The sequence below is a fragment of the Tenrec ecaudatus genome, chromosome 16, assembly GCF_050624435.1.
Source record: "Tenrec ecaudatus isolate mTenEca1 chromosome 16, mTenEca1.hap1, whole genome shotgun sequence".
In the NCBI taxonomy this organism is placed as follows: domain Eukaryota; kingdom Metazoa; phylum Chordata; class Mammalia; order Afrosoricida; family Tenrecidae; genus Tenrec; species Tenrec ecaudatus.
The window spans coordinates 51,896,529-51,920,948 of record NC_134545.1 but is presented as its reverse complement, the minus strand read 5'-3'; the positions used below and the strand labels follow the sequence as shown (position 1 = coordinate 51,920,948).

Below are 24,420 nucleotides of genomic sequence, written 5' to 3'. Positions count from 1 at the left end.
CGACCAGGCTCCCTACGTGGGGGACGTGCAGCGTGATGCCTGCCTTTGGGGGATGTCGCAGCGCCTCCCGCCCCCCCCTTTCCGGCGCGGGAAGGAGCGGCCGTCGCGCCCGCCACCCCCCGCGCTGGCCGGGACGCTCCGTCCCGTGCCGCAGAGGCTCGCGCAGCCAATGGGCGCCGGGGACGTGGGCCGGCTCGCGACTCTCGCCCTCCCGGCGACGGGCGCGCGGACCGAGGGAGCGCGCGGAGCGACAGCCGCGCCCCGGGCCGGGCCGGGTGGGCGGAGCCGCGGGAGGAGGAGGAGGAGGAGGAGGAGGAGGAGGAGCCGCCGTGCAGCCGCCCGGAGGACCACTGCTCGCCCAGGCCGGGAGGATTGCCGTCCTCCCCACGCCCGCACCGCCAACATGATCGCCGCGCAGCTCCTGGCCTATTACTTTACCGAGCTCAAGGATGACCAAGTCAAAAAGGTGCGCGCCCCCCGCCTCGCCTGGCCGCGCTGCCGCCGCCGCCGGGCGCTCGGGCCGGCCGCCGCCGGGCATTCCGACATCCGCTCCCCGCCGCCGCCTCCATCCTCCCCGCCGGGCCTGCATTTGGTTGGCCTGCAGGGCTCTGGGGACTGGCTTCACCCCGAGCTGCTTTCGGTGTATCGGGGGCCCGTGGGAAGGGAGTAGTTCTGAGACTGCTGGCTGCTAGCCGCAATGCCCTTGAAATGGGCGGTGATGTCAGATACGCCCCGGGCGGAGCAGGGAGGTGGCCGCGTGGGGACCCAAGGCCCATCTGCGAGGCCTGTTTGGAAGTGTCCGAGCGCCACGGGCACAGGTGTGATCCTCATGGTGGGGTGGGGAAGTAGCCGCGTACTGGCTGGAGGCCAGGCATCCCATATTTGGGGTTCCTGGGGCCGGCTACCCCAGATAGCTGTCAAGGGCGCCCTCCCCACCCCGCCTAGTTGCGGCTGCTCGGTTACCTGAGGACTGGGTGACCTGCCTGGCCAGGAGGTCAAGGAAGCCACAGGAAACTTTGCTCATAGGCCGCAGGTCTGAATGGAATTTTTTAATATACCTCTATCCTGACTGCTCACTGAGCCTACTTTGAGTGAGCTCCGAAAGCTCAAACTAGACACTCAAGTCAATTGAGCGAGTTGTCCGTGGTGTATCTGTTGGTGATGTCTGGGTGCTTGCCAACGAACGCATCCTCCTACCCTTAGCTGGGCGTTGCCACTTTTGCCATGTGTAGAGCATAAAATATTTCCCACTGGTCGGTCTTAAAGGTGTATCTCTCCTTTCTGCCAGCTTTGCTCTCGTGTTGTTTAGGAAACAGCTTAGGCCTGGCACAGGCTTCTGACCCACCCACACCTCACGTGGGCGATGTTACTGCTGGGGTAGATGGGCACAGTCTACGTGACTTTGGTGTTCAGATCAGGGTGTGCAACCTACAGGTGGGAGGCAGGCGCAACAGGCTTTGATTGTCTGCCTGTCCCCTGCTCTGACACAGTAGGAAAAGGGGAGGACCAAGGGCAGTGCCCTCATCAAGGTCACTCAGGATTACCAGCTTTGCCTGGGTGGAGACCTTCACCTCCCTTCCCTCAGAATTTAACCAGGGCTGGAAGTCAGCTGAGCTGAGAATTATGGGGGACAAATCTCCGGAGGGGAAGGAGGGGGCTTCACTGGGTGGAGTCTAATGAATACTTAAGGGCCCGCTCTAGCTATCAGCTTCTCAATTTCAGTGAGTCGCTTGCTGTCTGCTCAGTGCTTTCACGGTCCCTCTCTGGTCTCAGGTACTGGGGCTTCAACCTGTGGCCTCACCTTCGCTGGCTGCTGTGGAATTGCCATGCCCTCTGGCCCCTGAGTTCAAACCATTGTGCACGCCCAAACTTGAATTTCCACATGTTGTAGTCGGTTGTGTTGTGCATCCATGCCTTTCTTGGAGAGGGGAGAATTAAGATGTGGAGTGGAGAGGGGGCCACCTCCACCGCCACACGTGTGATGCTGGGCCCCCCGGGGCTTAGCCCTCCTGAGACCTGAGTGGTACTCAGTGGGGTTTTATCTGTCTCCTGCAGCCCAGACCTGTGGCCTGATTTACACGTGGATTCCATCTCCCAGACCCTTGCAGACATATGCGCATGTGCCTACCAAAAGAATCAGTCGATCTTAAATCTGTGAGGTGGTGATTCCTACCCTCCCCCCCGCTGAGCTTGCTCCTCACCTGCGTCCTCTTAAGCTGTTTTCTGTGGAGCGTGGGGGGATTCCTGCAGGGGGAATCACTTAGGCCAGCGCGATGGGCTGGGTGGCCCTGCTGGCCCTAGGTGTGGTCTCTGAGAATCTTCCCTGTCACTCGAACACATAACACATAACTGCACCTGGCCAGTTGTCCCCACCCCGTGTAGCTGATGCCAGCCAGGGTGGTGGGGGCGGTGACAGCACTGTATTTGCTCTCAGGGTGTTCTGCATTTGGTAGAGAGCAGCCCTTCCCACCAACCACTCCCCCTGGGGAAGGCTGGGTGAGAATGCAGAATGCCAAGCCCTGTGTCTCCTGTGAGGGTGGGGCCCTGCCTACAGCAAGCACTACAGGGACCCAGTGAAGGTGACCAGCTTAGGCAGCCATGATGATTCAGCCTGCCGGGTCCTGGTGGTGGGAGAGTAGCAGGTCTCACAGGCTGGCCTGGCATTCCACATCCTACCCCCACCCCCCAGCTGGGAGACAGGAAGGAGAAGGGGAGGTTTGGGGGATTTCCCCAAGGCACAAGGAGTCATGGAACTCATGGAACGGATCTAGGGCTGTAGCAGGTCCAGACTCTTGCAGACAGTACCTGTCAATGGGGTGAATGGGGTCCAGTGGGCTGGACTAAGCACACGATCACATTCCATTATCTTGTCATTTCATTTGTCCACGGACTTTTGAAGCCCTCCGTCCCAATCCATATTCCCCTGTCCCTCTTCTTGGGCAGTTAGGAGATCAAGAAGGCTCGTCTTGTGCACTTGTGGAAGATTCCATTCATCAGGATCCCAGACTGTTGGGTCCTTTGACCTCAAAGTCACTATTAACACGCGTCTCCACTCACCAGCTCAGTGAAGCCACCAGGAGCCTGGAGAAGGATGAGGGATTACAGAGTGCGCTGTTTGTTTAGGGAAGGCAATGGGCTCAGAAGTGGAACTCTAAAGAAAGATTGGACTTTCTGTATTCCCATCTGTCACATGCCAGTGGGTTTTCTCTGGATTGGTCTCTGTGAGGCCAAGTAATTCCCCTCCAGCTGGTGAAGGAGTGTAGTGGCTTAGCCAGAGCTTGGGGAGGGGGGAGGGGCGCTGGCCCAGGAACCGGGAAGGGAAGTGGACTTAGCAATTCAAGGACCACCCAGGACTGTTTCTTGTGAGTGCTCATGTCCCAGCAGCAAAAAAAAAAAAAAAAAAAAACCCTTCCTTTCCCGATGGCAACATAGGTACAAATGTGCTTGATACAATTGATGTTTGGATTGGTATAAGGGCTATAAGAGCCCCCAATAAAATGATTTCTTTAAAACAAACAGCAACAGGAACTGGAGGGATGATATTTAGAAAGCTTTTCAATCTGGTGTCGTGCAGAATGGCCAGTGAGCGCCTGCCTCTCTCCTTGGTGAATCTTTATTTCACAAACACTGTCTCCTGCACCTGTGATTCTCCTAGGGGCCTCCCCAAGAGAACGTTCCCCACGTGGGCGTTTTCTTCAGTTTGATAGTTTAGGGATGTCGGGAGAGAACAAACAAACGGGACAGCCTGGGCTAGGAGGGCTTTCACATCTGGGGGAGCCTCCCTGCCTTCCCCCGCTCTTGCCGTTCCCTGGAGAAGGCCCAGCTTCTCCCAGACTGATAGGCTGTGGTGACTGGAATCGCCTTCCAGTGTGTCTGCAGCGGGGATTCCTGGCTGAAGGAGGCCAGGGGAGAGTGGGTGGAGAAGGGACTGTGCACTGCCCCCGAAGTAGACCTAGGCCAGACAGCAGGCACCTGCTTGTCAAATTGAGCACCTTTATCATCAGATCAACTCATGGGTACTCACTCACTTCTTCCAAAGTGTCCTTTATGATGTATAGGGTGCTGCGCTGGACCGGGAGGCCACCGTAGCAGGCTGTTCTCAGAGAGCATGAGTAATGATGGAAGATGCCATGGAGCATGGAGGGGGCCCTCCTTTCCCTACTCACAGACCCGGGGAAGGAGTGGGCACAGGGAGGTGACCCCATTTAGGGTAGCCAGGCAGGCTAAAGGAGCCCTGGTGATTAGTGGTGACATACCATAGATAAGGTTGCTAACCTTAAGGTCAGCAGTTCAAGACCACCAGCCGCTCAGAGGGAGAAACTCCCATAAAGAATTACCGTCTCGGAAACTCATGGGACAGCTTTTCCCTGTTCTAAGGGGCACTAGGAGTTGACATCGACTCGATGGCAGTGAGGCAGGCTAACCTCCCAGGTACCAGCAGGCTCCTCTGAAGCCACTGAAATATATACTGGCTTGCATTCATTGTCTTGATTTTAAAGAAAAATAAAGATTTTAATTGATCAATAGGCTTTTATTGCTAAAAGTAACATTGATTTCCGGTAGAAAGTACAATGGCGTAGTGCCTGTAACCTTAGAAACTTTGATAGGGTAGAACCACATGATAGTAAGTCACATATAGCTTGGCTTTATTTTTTTTGTAAGCTTTCTCCTTTAAACAAACAAATAAACAAACAGAACAGGTCCCCCGTTTCACCTTCAGCAATTCATATAGGTTGTATTTCATCCATTCCAACGCCCCCACTCTCCCCCCAAAGTAGCATGACTTATCCTACTTCCTTCCTGTTTCCATTTCCTCCTCCTGCCCTAGCCCTCTGGATTCTGCCCTGGGTTGAAATGCTGCCCTTTTGATCTTCAGCAGTTCATGGGGATGAAGGAGCTCAGCTCCGGACCTGGAGGGTGACGAAGGGCCCAGTCTTCGGGGTCCACCAGCCAGTCAGCTTCAGCTCCTATGATTCCGAGTTTTGTTGCACTCTTACCCCTCTATCCAGGACCTCTGAGTGTGGTCTTTCTCAGAGCAGTTGGTAGGGGTAGCCCAGCACCATCTTGTGCTTCTGTCTCAGGGTCTTGGAGGCTGGTGTGGGTGTGGCTCCTTAGCTCATTGACTGATTGTTTCCACGCGTCTTCGATTGTCATTCTTCCCCTTTTTTTCTAGCCAGGAAGAGACCAATAGCCGCATCTCACTACACTTGATCTTAGCCTAAACACAGAGAATTGACGTAATAGCTGCATCTTAGACGGCTGCTCACAATCTTGGAAGACTCCAGTTGCTACTCACCAAGTTAGGATGCAGGAGATTGTCCTTGTGAACTGTGTTATGCCTCTTGAACTTGGTGTCTCCCAGCTATCTGTTTTTAATGGTTTGTTACATCAGAGAGCATCTCCAAACTTTATGAGCATCATATTAGATATCTCATATATATATACATACAATTTTAAACACACAAGGATTTCAAAATGTTCATGAAAAAATGGAATTGAAAGATAATGGCATTTCCCACAAAGTCTTAGAAGTACTTTTGTATGTTGCTTGTTGTTAGGTGTCATTGGGTCTGTACCGACTCATAGCGACCCTACACCCTACGTACAATAGAACGACAGGAGAAAACTGCTTGGTCCTGGGCCCTTCTCACACTGCCCTTGTCTTTGAGCCCATTGTTGCCACCTCTGCGTCAGTCTGTCTTGTCGAGGGCCTCTTTTCAACGGCCCCTCTATTTGGCCAAGCATGATGCCCATCTCAGACCCAAAGTACATGAGATGAAGTCTCACCATCCTTGTCTCAGGAGCATTCTGGCTGTATTTCTTCCAAGACAGATTTAGTTGTTCTCTTGGCAGTACTGTTCAGTACTCTTGGCCAGCATCATAATTCAAACACATCGGTTCTTCATTCTTCCTTATTCAGTGTCCAACTTAAACTTGTATATGAGGCAATGTAACTATAACCTCCTTGCTTTTCAACACTTGAAAGAGGTCTTGTGGAGCAGATTGACCTGATTCAATGTGTTCTTCTATCTCTTGATGGCTGCTTCCACGAGCATTGATTGTGGATCCAAGCAAGAAGAAATCTTTGACAACTTGAATCTTTTCTCCATGTATCATGATGGTAACCCATTGGTCCAGTTGTGAAGATTTTGGTCTTCATACAAAATTACATTCTGTAATTTACACTGAAGGCTGCAGCCTTTGACCTTCATTGGCAAGTGCTTCAAGTTTAAACTACCCACGCACATAAACTAACTCCGTGTGCATGATTTTATTTGGTATCTTAAACACTCCGTGAGGTTATCAGGACTGGAAGTGCTAACCTGTCTTCTAGAGCAACGCCCTCCTTGTAGCACCTTCCTTGGGTGCTCTGTGCAGGGCTGGTCCTGCAGCATACCCTGCCTTTAGTGTGTCAGACCATACCCTGCCCACGAAGGCAGACATTCCATCCACAAGGCCTGGCTGCCCCCCAGATGAGATAAGCAGCTTTCCAAAGGCCACAAGAGACTCAGGAATGGGACCCAGGGAGAGGGCTCTCTTTTTACATGATACTTTTCCAGAGACTTATTCTTGCTTTCTGTTTTATTTTTATTTTAGAAAGAAAAACAAAATAAAACCACTTTTGCTCATTTTAATTGTTTATCTTAACTCTTTTCCTACACAATAATTATTTAATTTTTATCATGAAATATTTAACCCAAAAAACAAACTCACTGCCATCTGGTCGATTCCGACTCATAAACGACCCCAGAGGATGGAGTCGAACTGCCCCGTGGGTTTTCTCTGAGGCGACACTCTTTGTGGGAGTGGAAAGCCTCACCTTTCTCCCTCAGAGTAACTGGTGGTTTTGAACTGCTGACATCATGGTAACCCGCTATGCCACTAGGGCTCCCTATGAAATATTTTAGGTGAATAAAGATATTGAGGTTATGTAACAAGCCGCCTTGTATCCACCCACTACTCAGCTTGAGAAATAAAACATCACAGACACAATTGGGGCCCCTTCTATTTTAAAAATCATTTTATTGGGAGCACTTACAGATAAAACGTCCCGTAGTCCAATCACATCTAGCAGTGTTGTACAATTGCTACCACAGTCAGTTTCAAAACATTTTCTTTCTTCTTGAACTTCCCTTTATCCCACCCCCTCTCTGCCCCCGTGGGGCCCCTTCTATACCTGTTTCCTCTATCCCATTTGCTTCCTTTCCCACCGAAGGCAACCTCTGCCCTGAATTTGGAGTTTATCGTTTCCGTGCATGCTCATGTTTCTGCAAGTGAGACAGTGTTGCTTTGCATGACTTTAAACTTCTGTCAGCGATGCTGTACCGTATACAAGAAATCCTGGCGGCGCAGGGGGTCCTTAGTTCAAACCCATCAGTTTCTCGAAGCCCTTTGTTCTCCGGTGTTCATCTGGTAAATATTAAAAGATGAGGCTGCCTGCTCCCACAGAGATTTAGCATCTTGTGAACCTCAGGTGGCTCTTGTACCCTGTCTTCCGAATTGGAAGGGACTCAATGGGGTGAGTTTGTTTGTTATTTACACTGTCTGTATTCAAATCTTAAACTTGTAGAAATGGCGTCCTACTATGTGTATCCTGCCACTCGTCTTTTTCAGGTCAGCATTGTCCCCCTGTTGATCTATGTAGCTTTCCGTCATGAGTGCCCCACAGCTTGTTCCATGTGTGGATGCACCACAGTCCGGTTTTCTTTTGATGGACACGTGGGGGTCTGATTTTCCCAATGCCCAACAGTGGGGTGGGGCACCTCCCTGGACAGCTCACGGTCAGCGTGTTTGCAGGAGTCTCTCCGGGCTCAGGTTGTGTGCCCAGGGCGGGCCTTGCTGAAAGGGGGCTGTGTGTTTCCCATGGACTGGGTTTGGCCAGACTGCGCCCTCTCAAACTTACTGCACTTTACACACCCGCCGTCGGAAACATGTACAAGTTCCGGTGGTTCCTCCAGCGCCAAGCCCGCTGTGGTAACAGTCAACACTTTTCTCCGAGAGGTGACTTTTAGAGCCCGTTTCTCTCCCCAGTCATTGCCATTCACATTGTAGCACCGGAGCCTGCTTTAAACCTAGCCCATTTCCTCATTTGCTTTATCAAACAGCGCCCTTGTTGCCAAGTGTGACCGTGTCTGCCCACGCGCGGGGCCAGCTCCATTGACTGCCACCGCCACCACATTTACACAGTTGTGATTGGAGAGCCGGGTGCAGAGGAGGAGGCCGGCGGCTCGCGGTGGCCCTTTGTGCTCTGGTGGCTAGCCGATAAACTTTCCTAGGAATTGAACACGCACACCCTGCCCTTCAGCTCACACCCTCTCCCTCTTCCTGGGCGGGCCTGACCTGGGCAGGCTTATCAGGCGCCTGCTCTACGCAGAGAAAACCCACTGAGATGCTCTTCCCTAAAAGGAGAGGGTGGCTCCACCCCATCCCCCAGCGACGGGGAAACGGAAACGTGAAGTCTGGCTAGCCCCTAGCAAACAGAAGCAGCCTTGGGTGAGGCGGGATGCCTTTGCTGGCCCGAGGTCATCTTCAGTCCATGCCTGATCACAGACCCATCCGACCTCGGGGGTGCTGAGAGATAAGCAAGCGGTGCACTGGACACGCATGAGGCTGCTGTCTTTTCCATCACATGGACTCATTAAATGACTACTGACAATCACTGCAATGCCTGTGTCCCCTTGATGGTCAGGTAGTGCTGAATCACAGGCAGCATGAGCACGTCTCTTTAATGCTCACCCTGCCTGGCGGAGCAGGTTCTCTTCCGAGCTGCCTTTTGCCTGAGGACCCTGAGACTCAGGTATTAAGCAGCAGCACCCATATCCAGCTTTATTTTATTTTATTTTTGACATAGAATGCATATATCTCCAACACCATAAAGCACATTGTAAAATCCATTCTTTTAAAGTCGATAATTCTGTGGTTTCTGCCTCTTTTTTAAGAGAACATTTATTAACTCTTAAAAGAGACAAAGATGACACTGAAACATCAGGCAAATGAGGAAGGCCACCAACAGGAGGCTGAAGCGGCCATCCCGCTAATTCTGTGGTTTCGAATGGGTCTTCCCTGCCTTCGAGTCGATGCCGACTCATAGCCACCCCATAAGACAGGGTAGAGCTGCCCTGTGAGTTTCCAAGACTGTCACTCCATGGGAGTAGAAAGCCACCCATCTTTCCCTCGGAGAGGCTGGTGGTTTCGAACTGCCGACCTTTCAGTCAGTGGCCCAATGTGCAACCATCGATGCCATTTACTTGCAGAGCATTTTCATCACTCCAGAGAGACATTCCCAGTCAGGAGCTGCCCTTCCCCCACGGCCCCCAGCAACCCCGAATCCATTGTCTGCCTCTCTGGGCTTTCTAGTCTACACTTTTCTATCAATGGAATCACCTTCGGCTGCTTCTTCCCCTCTGGACGCTGCGTCCAAGGGTCATCCACGCCGCTGCCTGTATCAGTCCACCCTCGTGTGGACGTGCCACAGTGCGGGCCTCGCTCACTGTGGGGGGGGGGCGGGCGGTGGGGGTCTTCCATTGTTAGCTGGCGTACAGCCGTGAACAGCCGTGGACAGCTTCTTATGTGAACGTATGGTCTCTCTCCCGGGCCTGTCGTGCAGGTGTGCGGTGGCCAGAAGAGTCCTCGTTTTAAGCCGCCTTGATGGAGGTACACGTCATCACCGTCTCCATTCAGAAATGAGGAGAGTGTGCAGTGTGAGAAAGACGGGGCTCGCTTCCCGGAACCATTAGTCTGGGCAACTGGCAGGGGCTGGTCTGCCATGGCCTGTAGGCTCGCTGTGAGCCGGCGTGGACTCGGCGGCAGGTAGTGTCGTTGGGAAGGAGTGCAGTGACTTGCCCTTCGCCACCTAGCTCAGGAAGGCTTCGGGCCGTGAACCTACCCAGAGTCCAAACCAGGCAGTGCCTTCTCCATTCATGAAGCTAGGGAAACTGAGATCCATTGATGGGAGGGCTGGTGAGGACAGCTGGGCTCAGGACTCTCCAGGGCCTTAGACACCCGTATCTTATTCCTGCCTAACACTGGCATGACGACTTGAGCTTCCTCATCTCCCCAGAGGCGCAGGTGGGCATCTGCCTCCACCTGGGAAAGGCATTGGCCCAGCACAGTGCTTTGCAGTGAGATGTTGGAGATTGCCTGGTTGTTTTCAAATCCCTCCCCTCTTTAATTAGTCTTCCCTGCTTCTAGGGGCTGTGGGCCATTTCTCTTCCAGCCTCTGCCCGGCCATACGATAAGCGTCTGTCATTTTTCTAGCGTCTCCTGGTGCCTTCCAGGGCCCTGTGTGTGTGGGTAGGATGAGTGGAGTGGGAGACTCGGGCCACCATTGACACACACACAGCCCTCCACCTGGCAGAGTTGTGTTGCGTTTATGAAATGCTTACAAGTGTCTGATTTTAGTTTGATCTTCCAGCAAGCTTGGATGGAGGCATTTCTCTTTTCGTTGTCTAGGTAAGACAAATGTATTTCTTTGTCTTATCTTCAGGAGCCCTGGTGGCCTAGTGGATATGTGTTGGGCTGCGATCTGCCAGGTCCGTAGTTCAAAACCACCAGCAGCTCTGAGGGAGAAAAACGGCCTTTCTACTCCCTTAAGCAGTGACAGTCTCGGAACTTCACAGGGGCAGTTCTGCCCTCTCCTGTAGGCTTGCTTCGAGTGTGCATGGACTCTTACATATGGGGCACATGGAATGGCCGTGTTCATGGCTTCCGATGCAGGGCACTGGGCACTGGCCACACGCGGCAGCCTCCCTGGGTGGGACTGTGTGTGAAATGAACAGAGCATGTTGGCCACTTCAATAGCTTCCAGCCACATGGGACTGTTGAGTACTTGGTGTGTGTGGGCAGTCTGATTTGAGAGGTGCTTTGAAGTGCAAACTTCACTCAGGGATTTGGCAAAGTATACTCTGGCAAGGTATACTCAGCCTTGCTCTGAAACAATAGGGCCCCTTTTAAAACAGAACTATCGAAGTGTGAAGCTGTTGTTGTGTGTGGACATAGCCTCGGTCTAGGTCTGTGCATGTCTCAAGGTGGTGTTTGGCATCTCTCACCCTTCCCCGAAGAATGCTGAGCGCGCCAGCTTACCCCGTGTCCAAGTAGCCTGGGCAGCCTTAGGCGTTTCAAATCCTAGAAGTCCGAAGGGGCAGGCTCAGGGCTGCAGGGTGGATGGGGTAAGGTCTCCCCCTGCAATTCCACCCCATGGTCATCCTGTGTCCTTTAAGAAAATCTACCAAGAATACAGTTTTGGAATCCCCCAAGAGTCTCCATGACTTTCTGAGCCGACCTCTCTGCCTTGACTTTAACTGCCATGAATTCAACAGGCTCCCTGCTTTTGTTTTTTTTCCAGTAAGTGCAGCAAAGATTTAATAAGCAATAGTTCACTTCAATCATAAAGCGGGTTGCCTCACCATTTGAAGAAGGCCCTGCCTCGGGTGTGATGTGGATTTTTTAAAAATTATTTTATTGGGGCTCATGCAACTCTTATCACAATCCATACATACATCAATTGTGTAAAGCACACTTATACATTCGTTGCCCTTGTCATTCTCAAAATTCGCTTTCCGCTTGGGTTCCTGGAATCAGCTCCTCATTTTCCTTTTCCCCCTCCCCCTCTCCCTCCCATCCCGCTCCCCTCTCCCTCATGACCCTTAATAATTTATAAATTATTATTTTATCTTACGCTTCTCGGCGTCTCCCTTCACCCACTTTTCTGTTTCCCATCCCCCAGAAAGGAGGTTACATGTAGATCCTTGTGATAGGTTCCCCCTTTCTACACCCCCTTCCCTCCTGGTATCGCCCCTCTCACCACTGGTCCTGAGGGATCATCTGTCCTGGATTCCCTGTGTTTCCAGTTCCCATCTGTACCGCTGTGCATCCTCTGGTCTAACCAGGTTTGCAAGGTAGATTTGGGACCCTGGGAGTTGGGGGGAGGGTGGAGTGGATTTTGTAGGAGGTGGGTGGTGGGACCGCATGGGAGAAGCTCCGGTTTTGATTTCACCTCTTGCCTTGAAAGCACCTTACTGAGACTACGGCAAGCGTATTATGGAGAGAACGGGTTTGCAGCCGTCCACATTCACACCTCCATGTTTAACCCTGTGTTGTGTGGAATGAGCTGGTGCGTGGGTGATTTGGAACTCCGGTAGCGATGCTTTTGACTCGTCTCGTGTACACAGTACCTTGTTTGATAGCAAGGGCCCAAGGAGAAAGGAAATGCTTTGGAAATGTCGATGGCATCCTATGTACAAGTGTGCTTAATACAATCGAATGATGAATTGTCATAAGTTTTGTAAGAGCCCTCCAATTAAATGATTAATAAAAGACAATATATATATATAGCTTGTTGTTTAAATGTTTATGGATCACAAGTTGAAAAAGGTTTTAATGTCAAAGAAGGCATTAACCTTAATTTAACCTGTTTCATTTCTTCTCGTAGGTAATTTAAAAACTGCATGCCAGGCTCACTTTTTGTTTCTGTTGTCCAGGGTTCTGCTAGGGTTCTGTCCAGGGTTTCATGGCTCACAAGGGTGGACACCGGCTTTGTGCTCTGCAAACAGCCCGTGCTGGGGGTCCTTGGACCTCAGCTGTCTCATCCAGCAGACTGTAGCTCTTGTTGTTTGCTGTGTTGATTTTTTTCTCCGACTCACGGCAACCTCGTACACAGTGGGATCGGGTGGTTGTGATCCGAAAGGTTTTCTTTTCTTTGTATTGAAAGTAAGTCACCAGGCCTTTCTCCAGAATGTCTGTCAGTCTAGACGGCCCATTGAAACCACGGTAGCACACAAGCTGCCCCCGACAAAAGGGTGTGGCTGCCCCCCAGGAATGGGACCCACTCTCTACAGGACTCCTTCCCTGGCACCTGTGTCATTCGATGGCCTTCAAGCACCCTGGGCCTTGGTTTCTTTGGGATAAGTAATTCCTGCCTTGTGGATCGGCCCACGTAGGAGGACGATGCAATCAGTGAATGAAACACTTGAAAGTCTGCAAGCTGTACAAATGCCAGGTGTTCTGATCATCATTCACCTGGAACACACCTGCTGCTGCTGCTGCTGCTGCGTTGCCTCTGCCTCCTGGCAGCCTTCTGCATTACAGAGGCATCTTCCTGCTTGCTGGTGGGTTTGAACCCACTGCTGTAGCTGTCGGGTCAGGCCCTCTCATTGAGGGTTTCCTTTCTTGACCCTGACCCCTCTGCTACCAAACACCATGTCATCTGCTAGCGACTGGTCTTTCCTGGTCAGGTGTCCAGAGTACGTGAGCTGAGGCCTTTCTGGCTTCATGGCTAAGGAATGTTGTGGGTGCACGCTTTCTTTTTTTCTATTTTTTATGGTGAGCGTTAAAAAAATTTTTTTTATCGTTTTATTAGGGGCTCATACAACTCTTATCACAATCCATACATACATCAATTGTGTAAAGCACATTTGTACATTCATTGCTGTCATCATTTTCAAAACATTTGCTCTCTACCTAAGCCCCTGGCATCAGCTCCTCATTTTCCCCCTCCCTCCCCGCTCCACTCTCCCTCATGAGCCCTTGATAATTTATAAATTATTATTTTGTCACATCTTGCCCTGTCTGACGTCTCCCTTCACCCACTTTTCTATTGTCCATCCCCCAGGGAGGGGGTTATATGTAGATCCTTGTAATCGGTTCCCCCTTTCCAACCACCTTCCCAGTATTGCCACTCACACCACTGGTCCTGGTCCTGAAGGGATCATCTGCCCTGGATTCCCAGTGTTTCCAATTCCTAGCTGTACCAGTTATATCCTCTGGTCTAGCCAGATTTGTAAGGTAGAATTGGGATCATGATAGTTGGGCGGTGGGGGGGGGGCAATTAAGAACTAGAGGAAAGTTGCATGTTTCATCGTTGCTACATCGCACCCTGACTGGCTTGTCTCCTCCCCGAGACCCTTCTGTAAGGGAATGTCCAGTGGCTTACAAATGGGCTTGGGGTCTCCACTCCGCACTCCCCCCCCCTCAGTCACAATGATATGATTTTTTGTTCTGATGATGCCTGATACCTGATCCCTTCGACACCTCGTGATGGCACAGGCTAGTGTGCTTCTTCCATGTGGGCTTTGTTGCTTCTGAGCTAGATGGCCGCTTGTTTGCCTAAAACCCTTTAAGACCCCAGATAATATATCTTTTGATAGCCGGGCACCATCAGCTTTCTTCGCCACATTTGCTTATGCACCCACTTTGTCTTCAGCGATTGTGTCAGGAAGATGAGCATCATAGGATGTCAATTTAATAGAAGAAAATATTCTTGCATTGAGGGAGTATTTGAGTGGAGGTCCAATGTCCTGCTACTTTAATACAAAACCTATAAATATATGCACACAGATCTCTTTTCCCATTCTCATATAAATATATATGTGCAAACCTTTATTTAGACCTCTAAAAATGCTCTTTACCTCCTAGTTCTTTCCTCTATTTCTTTTTAGTTTCCTCTTGTCCCACTATCATGCTCAGCCTTTATTTGGGTTTCAGTAATTCCTTTTGGTTACATTAACCTTTGATCATGCCCTAACAGGCCTCCTACACCCTCCTCACCACCGATTTGGATCACTTGTTGTTCCCTTGTCCCTGGGTTTGTTAACACCATTACCTTTCCCCCCCACCTCCCCCTCTCCCATGTCCTCCCAGAACCATCGGTCCCGTTGTGTTCTCCTCCAGATTGTTCATCCAGTCTATCTTATTTAGACAGACTTTCAGAGATAATAACATGCACAAAAATAAGACAGAGACAAACCAAGCAACAATAGACAACAAAACAACAACAAATCAATGACACACACAAAAAAAAAACACAAGAAAGAAAAGCTTGTAGTTAGTTCAAGGATTGTTTGTTGGCCTTTAGGAGTGTTTTCCAGTCCAGTCTGTTGGGGCACCAAGCCCTGGCCCCAAAACCCACCTTCAGCATTCCATGGGGACCTCGCCGCTCCATTCTCTTGCTGTTCTGTTGCACCTCCTTAGTGTTTTGCCTCGGTGTGGCAGGATCAGATCAGGTGCAGTTTCAACACTGTGTCTCCGGTGTTGTGTCCTGTAGGGCTCTGGGTCAGTGAGGGACGTCGTGTCTCATAGTGGGGCTGGCCGTGTGCTTCTCTCTATGTGGACTGGCTGCTCTAATTGGGAACATCATCCTCAAGGCCTGGTGGGCCAGGATTTGCTCCACTCTCTCCTGCCCCCCCTTCATCTGCTCCCGTGTGCTCCGATCAGATATTTCCCTCTCCCGGAGCTGCATATTCAGTGCCGCCCTTTGAAATAAATTCTTCTGGGAGTGGTTGTACGCTTTCTAAGACGAATTTGTTCCTTCTCCCAGCATCATGAGACGCTAGATGGGAGACTGCAGCCCTGGATTACAAAGGGGAAGTGGCCAGTGCCCTGAGCAGGCAGGGAACCTGGGTGCCATTCTGCCTTTGCCCCTACCTGCATGTGAGCTCATGAGAGTTCATGGACCGTCTGCATACCCAGATGGTCACTGGACAAATGGACAAATGAAAAGGACATTGTGAATTTCTGAGAAAAACCTGTGTTCAGAGAAAGCCCCAAGTGTCATGTGGGGCTCCTGTATCCACCGTACACGAGGACAAGTGGCCAGGCTTTCAGAGTTGCTGGGTGACTGAAGGAAAGCAAGATGAAAGTGGTGGGCCCCAGGTCTCCGGAGACCTTAGTTGGAGGAGACCCCAGGCCTTTTGACCACTAGCCTCGTGAGTGGTTACACGTGAGCATTGTTTGCATTGGGGTTTGGTTGCCTCATAAATTCACAGCCATTGAATCGATTCGGACTCAGAGTGACCCTATAGGACATAGTAGAACTGCCTCGCGTGAGTTTCCAATACTGTCAATCTTTACAGGGACAGACAGCCGCGACTTTCTCCCATGGAGTGGCTGGTTGGTTGGTTTGAATCGCCCGCCCGTCTTGCAGCCCTCTGCTTACGACAGTGCTTGCCTCAGAGTGAAAGTAAACCCACGTGTCCTTCTGGTCTTGCGTTCCCTCAGGGCCAGAAGTGCCTGGAGCATGGGAATGCTGAGTCTGGAGGCCGCCCCCCTCCCCCCACGCCTGTGGTTCTTGCCATGCCACATTCGGGGGCTGTTCATTCTTGAAAAGACTGTCCCTCCTTTAGTATTCGCTGGTTCAGTGTGATAGCCTTTCTCATCCTGGGCAAGAACATGGCCACTCTTAGCAGCCAGGAAGCATCTAGATGACAAGGCCACTGGATGGACCTGTGGTGTGACCTTCCACTAGCTCTCGTGGGGAATAAGGGAAGAGAGGGAGAGTCCGGAAGCTCGGAGCTGGCGGTGCGGCGGGGGCAGTGGCGCTTCAAGGTGGAACTCTTGTCTTCTCTGCAGGACGCCACGGACCCTGGTGAGGACGCCATGGGTCAGAGGTTGGACTGCCAACTGCGACGAGGTCTGCAGGTGGAAACCACTGCTCCTCGGCAGAAAGACGAGGCTTCCTGCTTCCTCAGGCCCACAGCGGGGTTCTCCCTGTCCTACAGGCCCGCTGTGGGCCAGAATGGCATCAGGGGGCATGAGTCTGGCCTTGTGGGCGCAGGCAGCCTGCGTCTGATTCTGGGCAGGTGTACCTCCTTCGTGCACAGCCACGATACCTCAGTGGAGGCTTACCCGTGGCTAGGATGCTGAACAGGTTTCGACAGAGCTTCCAGACGCAGAAGAAAGGCCTGGCGATCTGCGTCCCAACAAAGCAGGCCATGGAATTCCCATATATCGCCAGGGTCTGGCCCACCACCAACCAGGGGACAGCACTGGCCGGGACGGCATTTCCTCCCACTGTGGATGGGTCTGCCGAGAGCCAGGGCCTCCTTGTCAGCAGCTGCAGGCAGGTGGAGCAGTGCCAACTGCTGTCCTAGGCTCCTCCGTGTTTGTGAATGTGGCTGAGCCGATGCCTCCCTTACGTGGGGTGCAGGCTGAGTGGTGGCAGCGTGAAGTCCCAGCATGGGTCCCGCCCTCAGGTCTGCAGGTCGACCTCACTTTCCTCGTCAGTGACAGGGCCCCCACTTTGCTCCTGGCTTGTCGTGAGAACACAAAGCTGTCCGAGGGACAGTGCGCGGTGACTGCGAAGTGCTCGGCTGGTGTCCACTGAAACGGAACCCACAGTTCAGAAGCATAAATGCAGTAATCGCTAAGGCACAGAAAGCCATGTGAGAGCCTGAAAAAGCAGCCTATCCAACTCTTCTGAATAGGATTGAACCAGTGAATTGAATACTTGGGAGTTAGATGCCAATGAAACGGTTTGAAGGAGAAGAAAAAGCAGATCAGAAAACCCCCAGTGTAACTGGTGATGTAGTGGTTACATGCTGGACTGCTAACCACGAGGCCAGCAGTTTGAAGCCACCGGACACTCCGAGAGAGAAAGATGAGGCTCTCCTCTCCTAAAGAGTGACCGTCTGAGAAACCCTCAGGGCAGTTCTTCCCTGTTCTGTGGGGTCCCTGTGAGTTGGAAATGACCCAATGGCAGTGAAGTGTCTTATATTTGGTTTTTTTCAGGGTCCTTTTGCTCTAGGTGTCTTCACCCCCAGATCTGCCCTCCAGGAGCCTCCTCGGAGGCGGCGTTTACTTTACAAAACACGCCTTTCTCTGGGGACTTGAGGATGATAATCCAGCTTTCTCTGGGAGGCTTGGCTGTAGGAGTGAGAGTCCTGATAGTCTTTGGGGCTTCCGCTGCTCCTCTGGGGTGCTGTGAGGCAGGGCGGACCTCAGAGAGTGACTGGCTGCTGGCCCACACAGGTGGCCATGGGGCCTAGAAAGGGGGCATGGGGGTTGCGGGGTGGACGCTGGCAGAGGAGAAGGGCTGGGCCTTTTGGGGAAGAGGAGTCTCGGCCTTATCTGAGCCAGCAAACCCTTCTGGAGCCTGGCCGCCAAGGCTTCCCGCCCAGCCCAGGAGCCACCCAGCCTCCCAGCAGCACTGTCCTCGGCTCCAGGGGACACGACAGGCCTGAGAGGCCTGATGCCCGCACCCCTGGAGACACGGACCATGTGCCCATCCCAGCGGTGGCCAGGAGAGAGTGGCGCATAGCGGCAGGGCCACCGGGGCAGGCTTCTCCCTGCCTGGTGAGTGCCCATACTGGCTGCCACGGAGGGGATGCAGAGGAGAGGAGTGGCTGGTGTGGGCGGGCCAGATCATGGCAAGACTGCCAGAGGAGGTGAGTGGGGAGGGGGGCTCTGGATAGAAGACAGGGAGGGAAGCAGAGCGGTGTCTGGGAATCTCTTAAAGAGCCTTGAAGGTGAACCACTGTTGTGAGGGGACCTTAGGGAATCCGCTGGGTCGAAGATGTCTCCTCTCAGCTCAGAGACCCGCTGCCCCCCAAGAGTAGGCAGTAGCAGCAAGGTGGGGGTGGGGCTGGACTGCCTGCAGAGACACGTGCAGGCAGGAAGCAAGCTGGGGCCTGGCTTGGCCAGGAGGCGGGTCAGGGGTGGCACACACCACAAGGGGGCACCTGGATGGGTCGGCTCCTTGGCGTGCTCGGCTTTGAACCGTCTGCCCAGGGTTGTTTCAGCCGAGCAGCTCAGAGCTGGTGTGATCCCAGCTGGTAGGGGGCCAGGCCTTCCAGAAGTCCCCTCAGTGCAGGTGCTGTCTGCGCGGGGAGCTGGGCAAGTGGCTTCCAGAGTGGGGGGAGCTGTCGCACGGGTGCCTTTGGCACGGTGCCAGGAAGCCCCTGGCCTTGAGTGTTCCTGAGCTGGGGAGAAGGGTGCCCAGGCCAGAGAGACTGGCGAACTCGGTGCCCATGCAGTCCTCCCACTGAGCAGCAGTGTGACCCTTGGCCAGTTGCTTCTCCTCTTGGGCCGCAGGCTCTTCCTGTCCGCTTCTCTGAGCAGAGCCGTGTGAGAGGAGGACTTGCCATGTAAGGGTGCTCTTGGCAGGCTGGAAGCCTTTTTGGTGAAAGTCATGTGGAAGCACCAGGTTAGGGGTGGGGAGACTTGAGAGGCCTACAGAGGCCAAAGAGCATCTGCACTGTCGGTCCACACCTGTCCAGGTGAAGCTCCTCCAGGTGAACTGTCCAGTGCGCTTCTGGTGGCGGAGTCTGAGAAGGTGTTTCCAGGAGCAATGGAGGAGGGCAGAGTTGACATTTCAAAGGAGAGAGAGTTTAGGATGGGATTCCATCGTTTCACAAAGCCCCCAATCCGTGTCCATCTGGGTGTTTGTGTCCTGATGGTAACATCCAGCCGTGTGAGCTCTGGCGGAGAGTCGAACAAGAACAAGAACGCGTACATTGGACTTTTGCACATTGATCGTGGCGTGTGGTTAGGGGCTGTCGAGTCGACCCCGTGTACACCAGAAAGAAACACCGCTCGGCCACACGCCACCTCAAAAGCATTCTTATCTTTGGGCCCTCGATGGCACCCCGTCGGTCCATCTGTGGAAGGCCTTCTGTTTTCGCTGTCCCGATGCCGTACTATTGCTGAACAGACGTTTCTTAAGGACTTTTGCCCAGCTCTTTCACATGCATGGTGTCGGGCAGATGTCCACCTGGCTTTCGGTTTCTCGTCTACAAAAATAGGTCCATGGTGTTGGCAGTTGTGGCATTAGCCTGGCAGAGGCATCTGACCTCCTAACTTCACGAATCACCTGTCAGCACCAGCCCGAGGCTGATTCCTGTGAGCCAGGGGTCAGGCCTGCCTCCTCTCTCCTGCCTTCTTCCCAGGTCTGACACCAGCCCTCCCTCCTACTGCCCTCTCCTTCTCAGCTGCATTTGATAACCCATTGTGAGTATCACACAGAACTCACGGACAATACTCACGATTAGGGAAGTCGCAGGTCATGGTTCAAGGTCAGAAATCACTCTGGGTGCGGGCCTCTCTCTCTCTCTCTCTCTCTCTGGCTTCTTGGGGCCACCTCGTCTGGCCAGTCTCTGTCCTGTCTGAGCAGTTGGTACAGTGCTCTGCCAGCACCACTTCCCTCTTGTTAGTAAGCTTCAACCCAAAGGCTCTTTCCCTCTTTGGGCTGTGAAGCGTGTATTGCCACTGTCTCCTTCCTGTCTCCTGGTGCTGCTGCCACGATTTCTCTGCCATTTCTCACTGTCTCCAGTACTGCAGCTCTCTGTCTACGGGGTCTAGCAAGTTCCCCACACCCGGACCGCAGATCAGAGCATGTGCTCCGTTCCCATCTCTTCTCCCCATCTCCTTTTGGGTGGCTCATTTTAACCCGGCGGCATGGCCAAGCTGATCAACTCCCTCATTAGAGTTCCATACGCCTCCTTTGCCCGGTCCCTGCCGTACAAGAGTCCCATGCACCTCTTTTATATTCACAACCTCATGTATATTCACAACCACTTTGTCCCTTTAATGGGCTAGAGCGTCTGCTTTGCATCGCCTCATCCAGTCACGGGGGGGGGGGGGGGGGGGGCGGGGGGGGGCTGTTGAAAAGTCGCCGGGCTAGGAAGACCACATAAGCAACCCATCCCATTGCAGCAATGGGAACTTACCATGAAAGGAGCTGGGGACACATGGTTTGGACACTTGTCAGGGACGGGTGGAAGAAAATGATAATTGATGCTTAATGTTTGCGGCACATGCTTATGACCCATGAACACGCTCGCTCGAGTAGACTTCCCCATTGAGAGGTTCGAAGACCTGGATTCGTGAGCCGGCCACCTCTTGTAAAGCCTCTGACGTCGCGTGAGTCACTGGGTCTCAGTTTCCTTTCCTGGACACTGGAGGCAATCATGCCTTTCCTGCCGGCCTCCCTGGGGCGTTATTGTGCAGCTAGAAAGGGCGCTCACACATTAAGCACCTTCTCCGGGCCAGCCCCGGGCCTCTGCGAGCTCACTCCGTCCTGTCGATGGAGTTCCAATGGGATCTCGTGTCTGTGAAAGTCCTTGGTGTCAACGGCAACGTCCTGCCCTCTGCGCTGCCCGTGGCTTCTTAGGAACAGTGATCCTAGTGATCACGGGCCTGCCCTCTTCCTGAGTCAGCCTGCTGAAGAAAGGGAAGTGAGCCCCGTGTGGAAATCTCGGCCCTGCCCTACGCAAGCCAGCCAGTCAGCCAGCCAGCGCTTAACCCTCTGCCACTGGCTCCCCCTTGCCTGTGAGAGACAGCGACCTCCCTCGGGAAGTCCAGTCGCCCTTGTTGCTTCTGCCTCGTTCCTGATCCTCATGCGTGGGACGGAAAACTTTCCATTGTCGGGCCCCCTGCGCAGGGGGAACGTGCTGGGTCACCCATGTGACCTGCGGGCGCCTGTCACTCGGCATGCCTGATCTTGAATTAGGTGTTTGGCTTGCATGCTCTGTTAGGAGGCGGAGCTGGAGTCAGGATGCAGAAGTAGTTGTGAGTTCAGCCCAGGCCAGGACTCGCTCCCTTCAGGAGCTGGCAGGCTCAGCCGGAGGTGGCAGGGGGGGGTGAGGTGGGGGGAGGTGCTTGGCAAAGCTGTCCTCTCTGCTGCCCTCCCCCTCCTGCCTTCATGTTCCAACTTCTGGAGCTGTGGAGCGTTTTAGGCGCTCTTGGGGACACATAAAGAAGGGTGACGGGACACATACTTGGGTGGTAGTAGGACAAGAGCCCCCGTCCTGTGCAGCCAGCCGACCCAGCTCCCACCCTCCCAGGGAAGGGCTCATCCTCAGGGGACGGGGCGAGAGGCCCTGGTGACTGGAAACCCTTCCTGGTCAGTCTCGGCCAAGAGTATGGGGGACCAGCCCCGAGTGTGGTGTCGGGGCCCCTGGGCCCCCTTTCCTTCACAGTGCTACATCCCTGTTTCAGTCACCTGCTGTGATCATGTGCCCCCTTGGGTGTGTGAGCGCCTCTCCTGAACTCAGGAGGACTCTAGCCTGTGATGTGTCTCGCATGTTTGCAGCTTGCAGCGTCTATCAGAGCAAAGGCTCTGTGCTCTGCCGTCCTCGCCATCACCAAGACCTAGGAGGAGGCCGTTGGAGGTTTGCGTTGACCCAAAGGCACCGTGGAAGAAAGGCCTGGCTCTCTGACTGTGAAACACCAGCCTCGGAAAACCCTGTGGAGCACAGTGCTCCTCTGACACCCACGGCGCGCCAGGAGTCGGAAGCAACTGGTCACTGGGGATTTGGAAGGGCACAAGGGACTCTCTGGGCTCTGGTGATTGACCAGCACAGTAAAGCAGTGTTTTAAGAGATGTGTTAGTCTGGGTAGACTAGAGAAACAAACTCATGAACACGCACATGTATAAAAGGAGAGGTTTATATACAAGAGCAATTGAACATGGAGAAAACATTCCAGTCCAGATCAAGTTCATAAGTCAGGTATTAGCTCATATGTCCGATATCAATCTATAAAGTCCTCTTCAGACTCACAAAACACATGCAATGAAGCCAAATGCAGGACGATCACAAGCCAGTGGGTAGAAAGTCTTTGGGTCCAGTGGTGGTGTAAGCATCTCAGTGCTGGCAGGGGTCTCTCTGTGGCTTCTCCGCCTTCAGAGGTCTGGTTGCGTCCATGTGGCTTGCCTTCTGCAATGTCTCCCAGGGAGTAGCAGAGAGAGAGAGAGGTGTCTTCCGCCTCCAAGGAGGAAGTACCAGATTTCCCAGAATTCTCAGGAGAAGGCCATGCCCACACAGAAGTCTTACTGGCTATCTCCAGATTGACAGCCTAGGCTCCACCCCTATACTCTTAATCCTTAAATTGACACCAGATTAGGTGACTACCACAAGAGGAGAGGCAGAATTGTGGAAATGTGGGGCGTGAGCAAGGGGGAGAGTTGGAGATGCCGTGGAGACTGAAGGGCCACAGATTTCAACACAACCCCAGGCCCTGGGCTCACTCCTCCCCAGCCTCCAGCCTGTCCCCTCTTGGCTGTCTGGCCCTCTCTCACCAGGACCAGCTCTGTCAGTTTCCCTCCACGCTGCCTCTCCCCTTCATCCTCTCTCCCAGGCTGGCAGAAGCAGGGTGGTGGCACAGGCAGCCTGGCCAGGTGCCAGGGAGGTGACTCTGAATGAGGGGAAACGCAGGCCCCTGGCATCCTCTGCAAAAGGCTGGGGACCTGCTGCTCCCTGAGCCTCAGTCCTGGGTCCCTACGCTGCACACTTGCCGAGTTCTGCATCAGATGAATGGGCAGGGTGGGGGCATCAGAGGGGGTGACTTCTCCCCTCACCAGCCCTGGTCCCAGGATCCACGCTGCTTCTGCTGAAGACAAGGGGAAAGGCCGTCTCTACTTCCTTTTCCTTTCCCTCCGTTACGTGATGCTCAAGAGGCCCTGATTCCATCCCAGCGTTGCCCAAGCCACTCCACCTCCCACCCCCACCCCCTTTGGCTCCAGTTTTCTCTGTTCCACCTCCCACCCCCACCCCCTTTGGCTCCAGTTTTCTCTGTTCCAAGATGGGTTGTGCCAGCCTCCCACTTGACCACTGTTTCCACATCTCCTCCGAGAGAGGCTGTACCATGTGATGCCTCGTGGATCCAGACAGGTGTGGGGCTGTCTGCCTGAGCCAGGAGCTCTTGGAAGCCAGGTTGTCTTCTTGTCCCAACCTACTTTCTCCTGTGAGTTTGGCTGCTTGGGTTTGTCTGGGTCGCCCTAAGAAATCAGGATTCTTAGATCAGTGTCTGCTGAACTGCCCTGTCTTTTCTAGAAGTTTCTTCACGTCCAGCTGGAAGCCCTCAGCAGCTCTAGCAGAGGAGGGGGAGTGGATGGTAGAGACCTGCAGTTGAAGACCTGGCTCCCTGGCTGTCCCCTTGGGGCAAATCACTCAGCTTCTTGGGGCCTCCGTGTCTGCATTTGTAAAGTGGGTGTGAAGGATGTCTCCCTCGCATGACAGGGTCGCCTGTGCTGCTGTACTTCTTGCTGTCGGCTGTCAAGTTGGTTCCAACCTGTAACGACCCTGTATGCAACAGAATGAAACGCTGCCTGGGCCTGGTCTTGGGCCCGGGCCCTCCTCCCAGGGTTGTGTTTGAGTTTGTTGTTGGATCCAGTGTCAGTTCCTCTCATTGAAGGTTTTTCTCTTTTCCGATAACCCTCTGCTGGACTAAGCATCATGTCCTTTTCCAGGGACTGGTCTCTCCTGGTAACACGGCTAAAGTATGTGAGATGAAGTCTCTCCACCATGCTTTCTAAGGAGCCGCCTGGCCATACTTCTTCCAAGACTGATTTGTTTGTTCTGGTGCTTTCAATATCTTCACTGACCCCGAAATTCAAATGCATCCCGTGGTGTGTGGTCAGCCCTAAAGTAACTGTAACGTGCCCTTCCAGCATCCAACAGACATGCATTGCATTCCTCCTTTGTGCCGGACTCCCTGGGTGAGTCCCAGTGGTGTGTCGGACACTGGAGTCCCCGGAGAACGCACAGTGCTAGAGGAGAAGGACGTGTTAATCAACAGATGGTCATGGTGGAGTGACCAGAAGTGACTTGTACTTGTGAGAAGAAGGAAATCCACAGGGGCAGTTCTGCTCCGTCCTAGAGGGTCACTAAGAGGCGGAGCCGATTTGATGGCAGTGAATTTGGCTGTGGT

General features: G+C 53.2%; 1 protein-coding gene across 1 annotated transcript in view; it reads left to right on the top strand.

The window, feature by feature from the left end:
* The first annotated feature begins 300 nt into the window (after positions 1-300).
* Positions 301-24,420, top strand: part of HK1 (hexokinase 1) — a 68,693-nt gene continuing 44,573 nt past the window's right edge. The window contains exon 1 of the mRNA XM_075534449.1: positions 301-466. Coding sequence (XP_075390564.1) covers positions 404-466 — 63 coding nt within the window. The 5' untranslated portion in view covers positions 301-403. The remainder of the gene's footprint in view (positions 467-24,420) is intronic.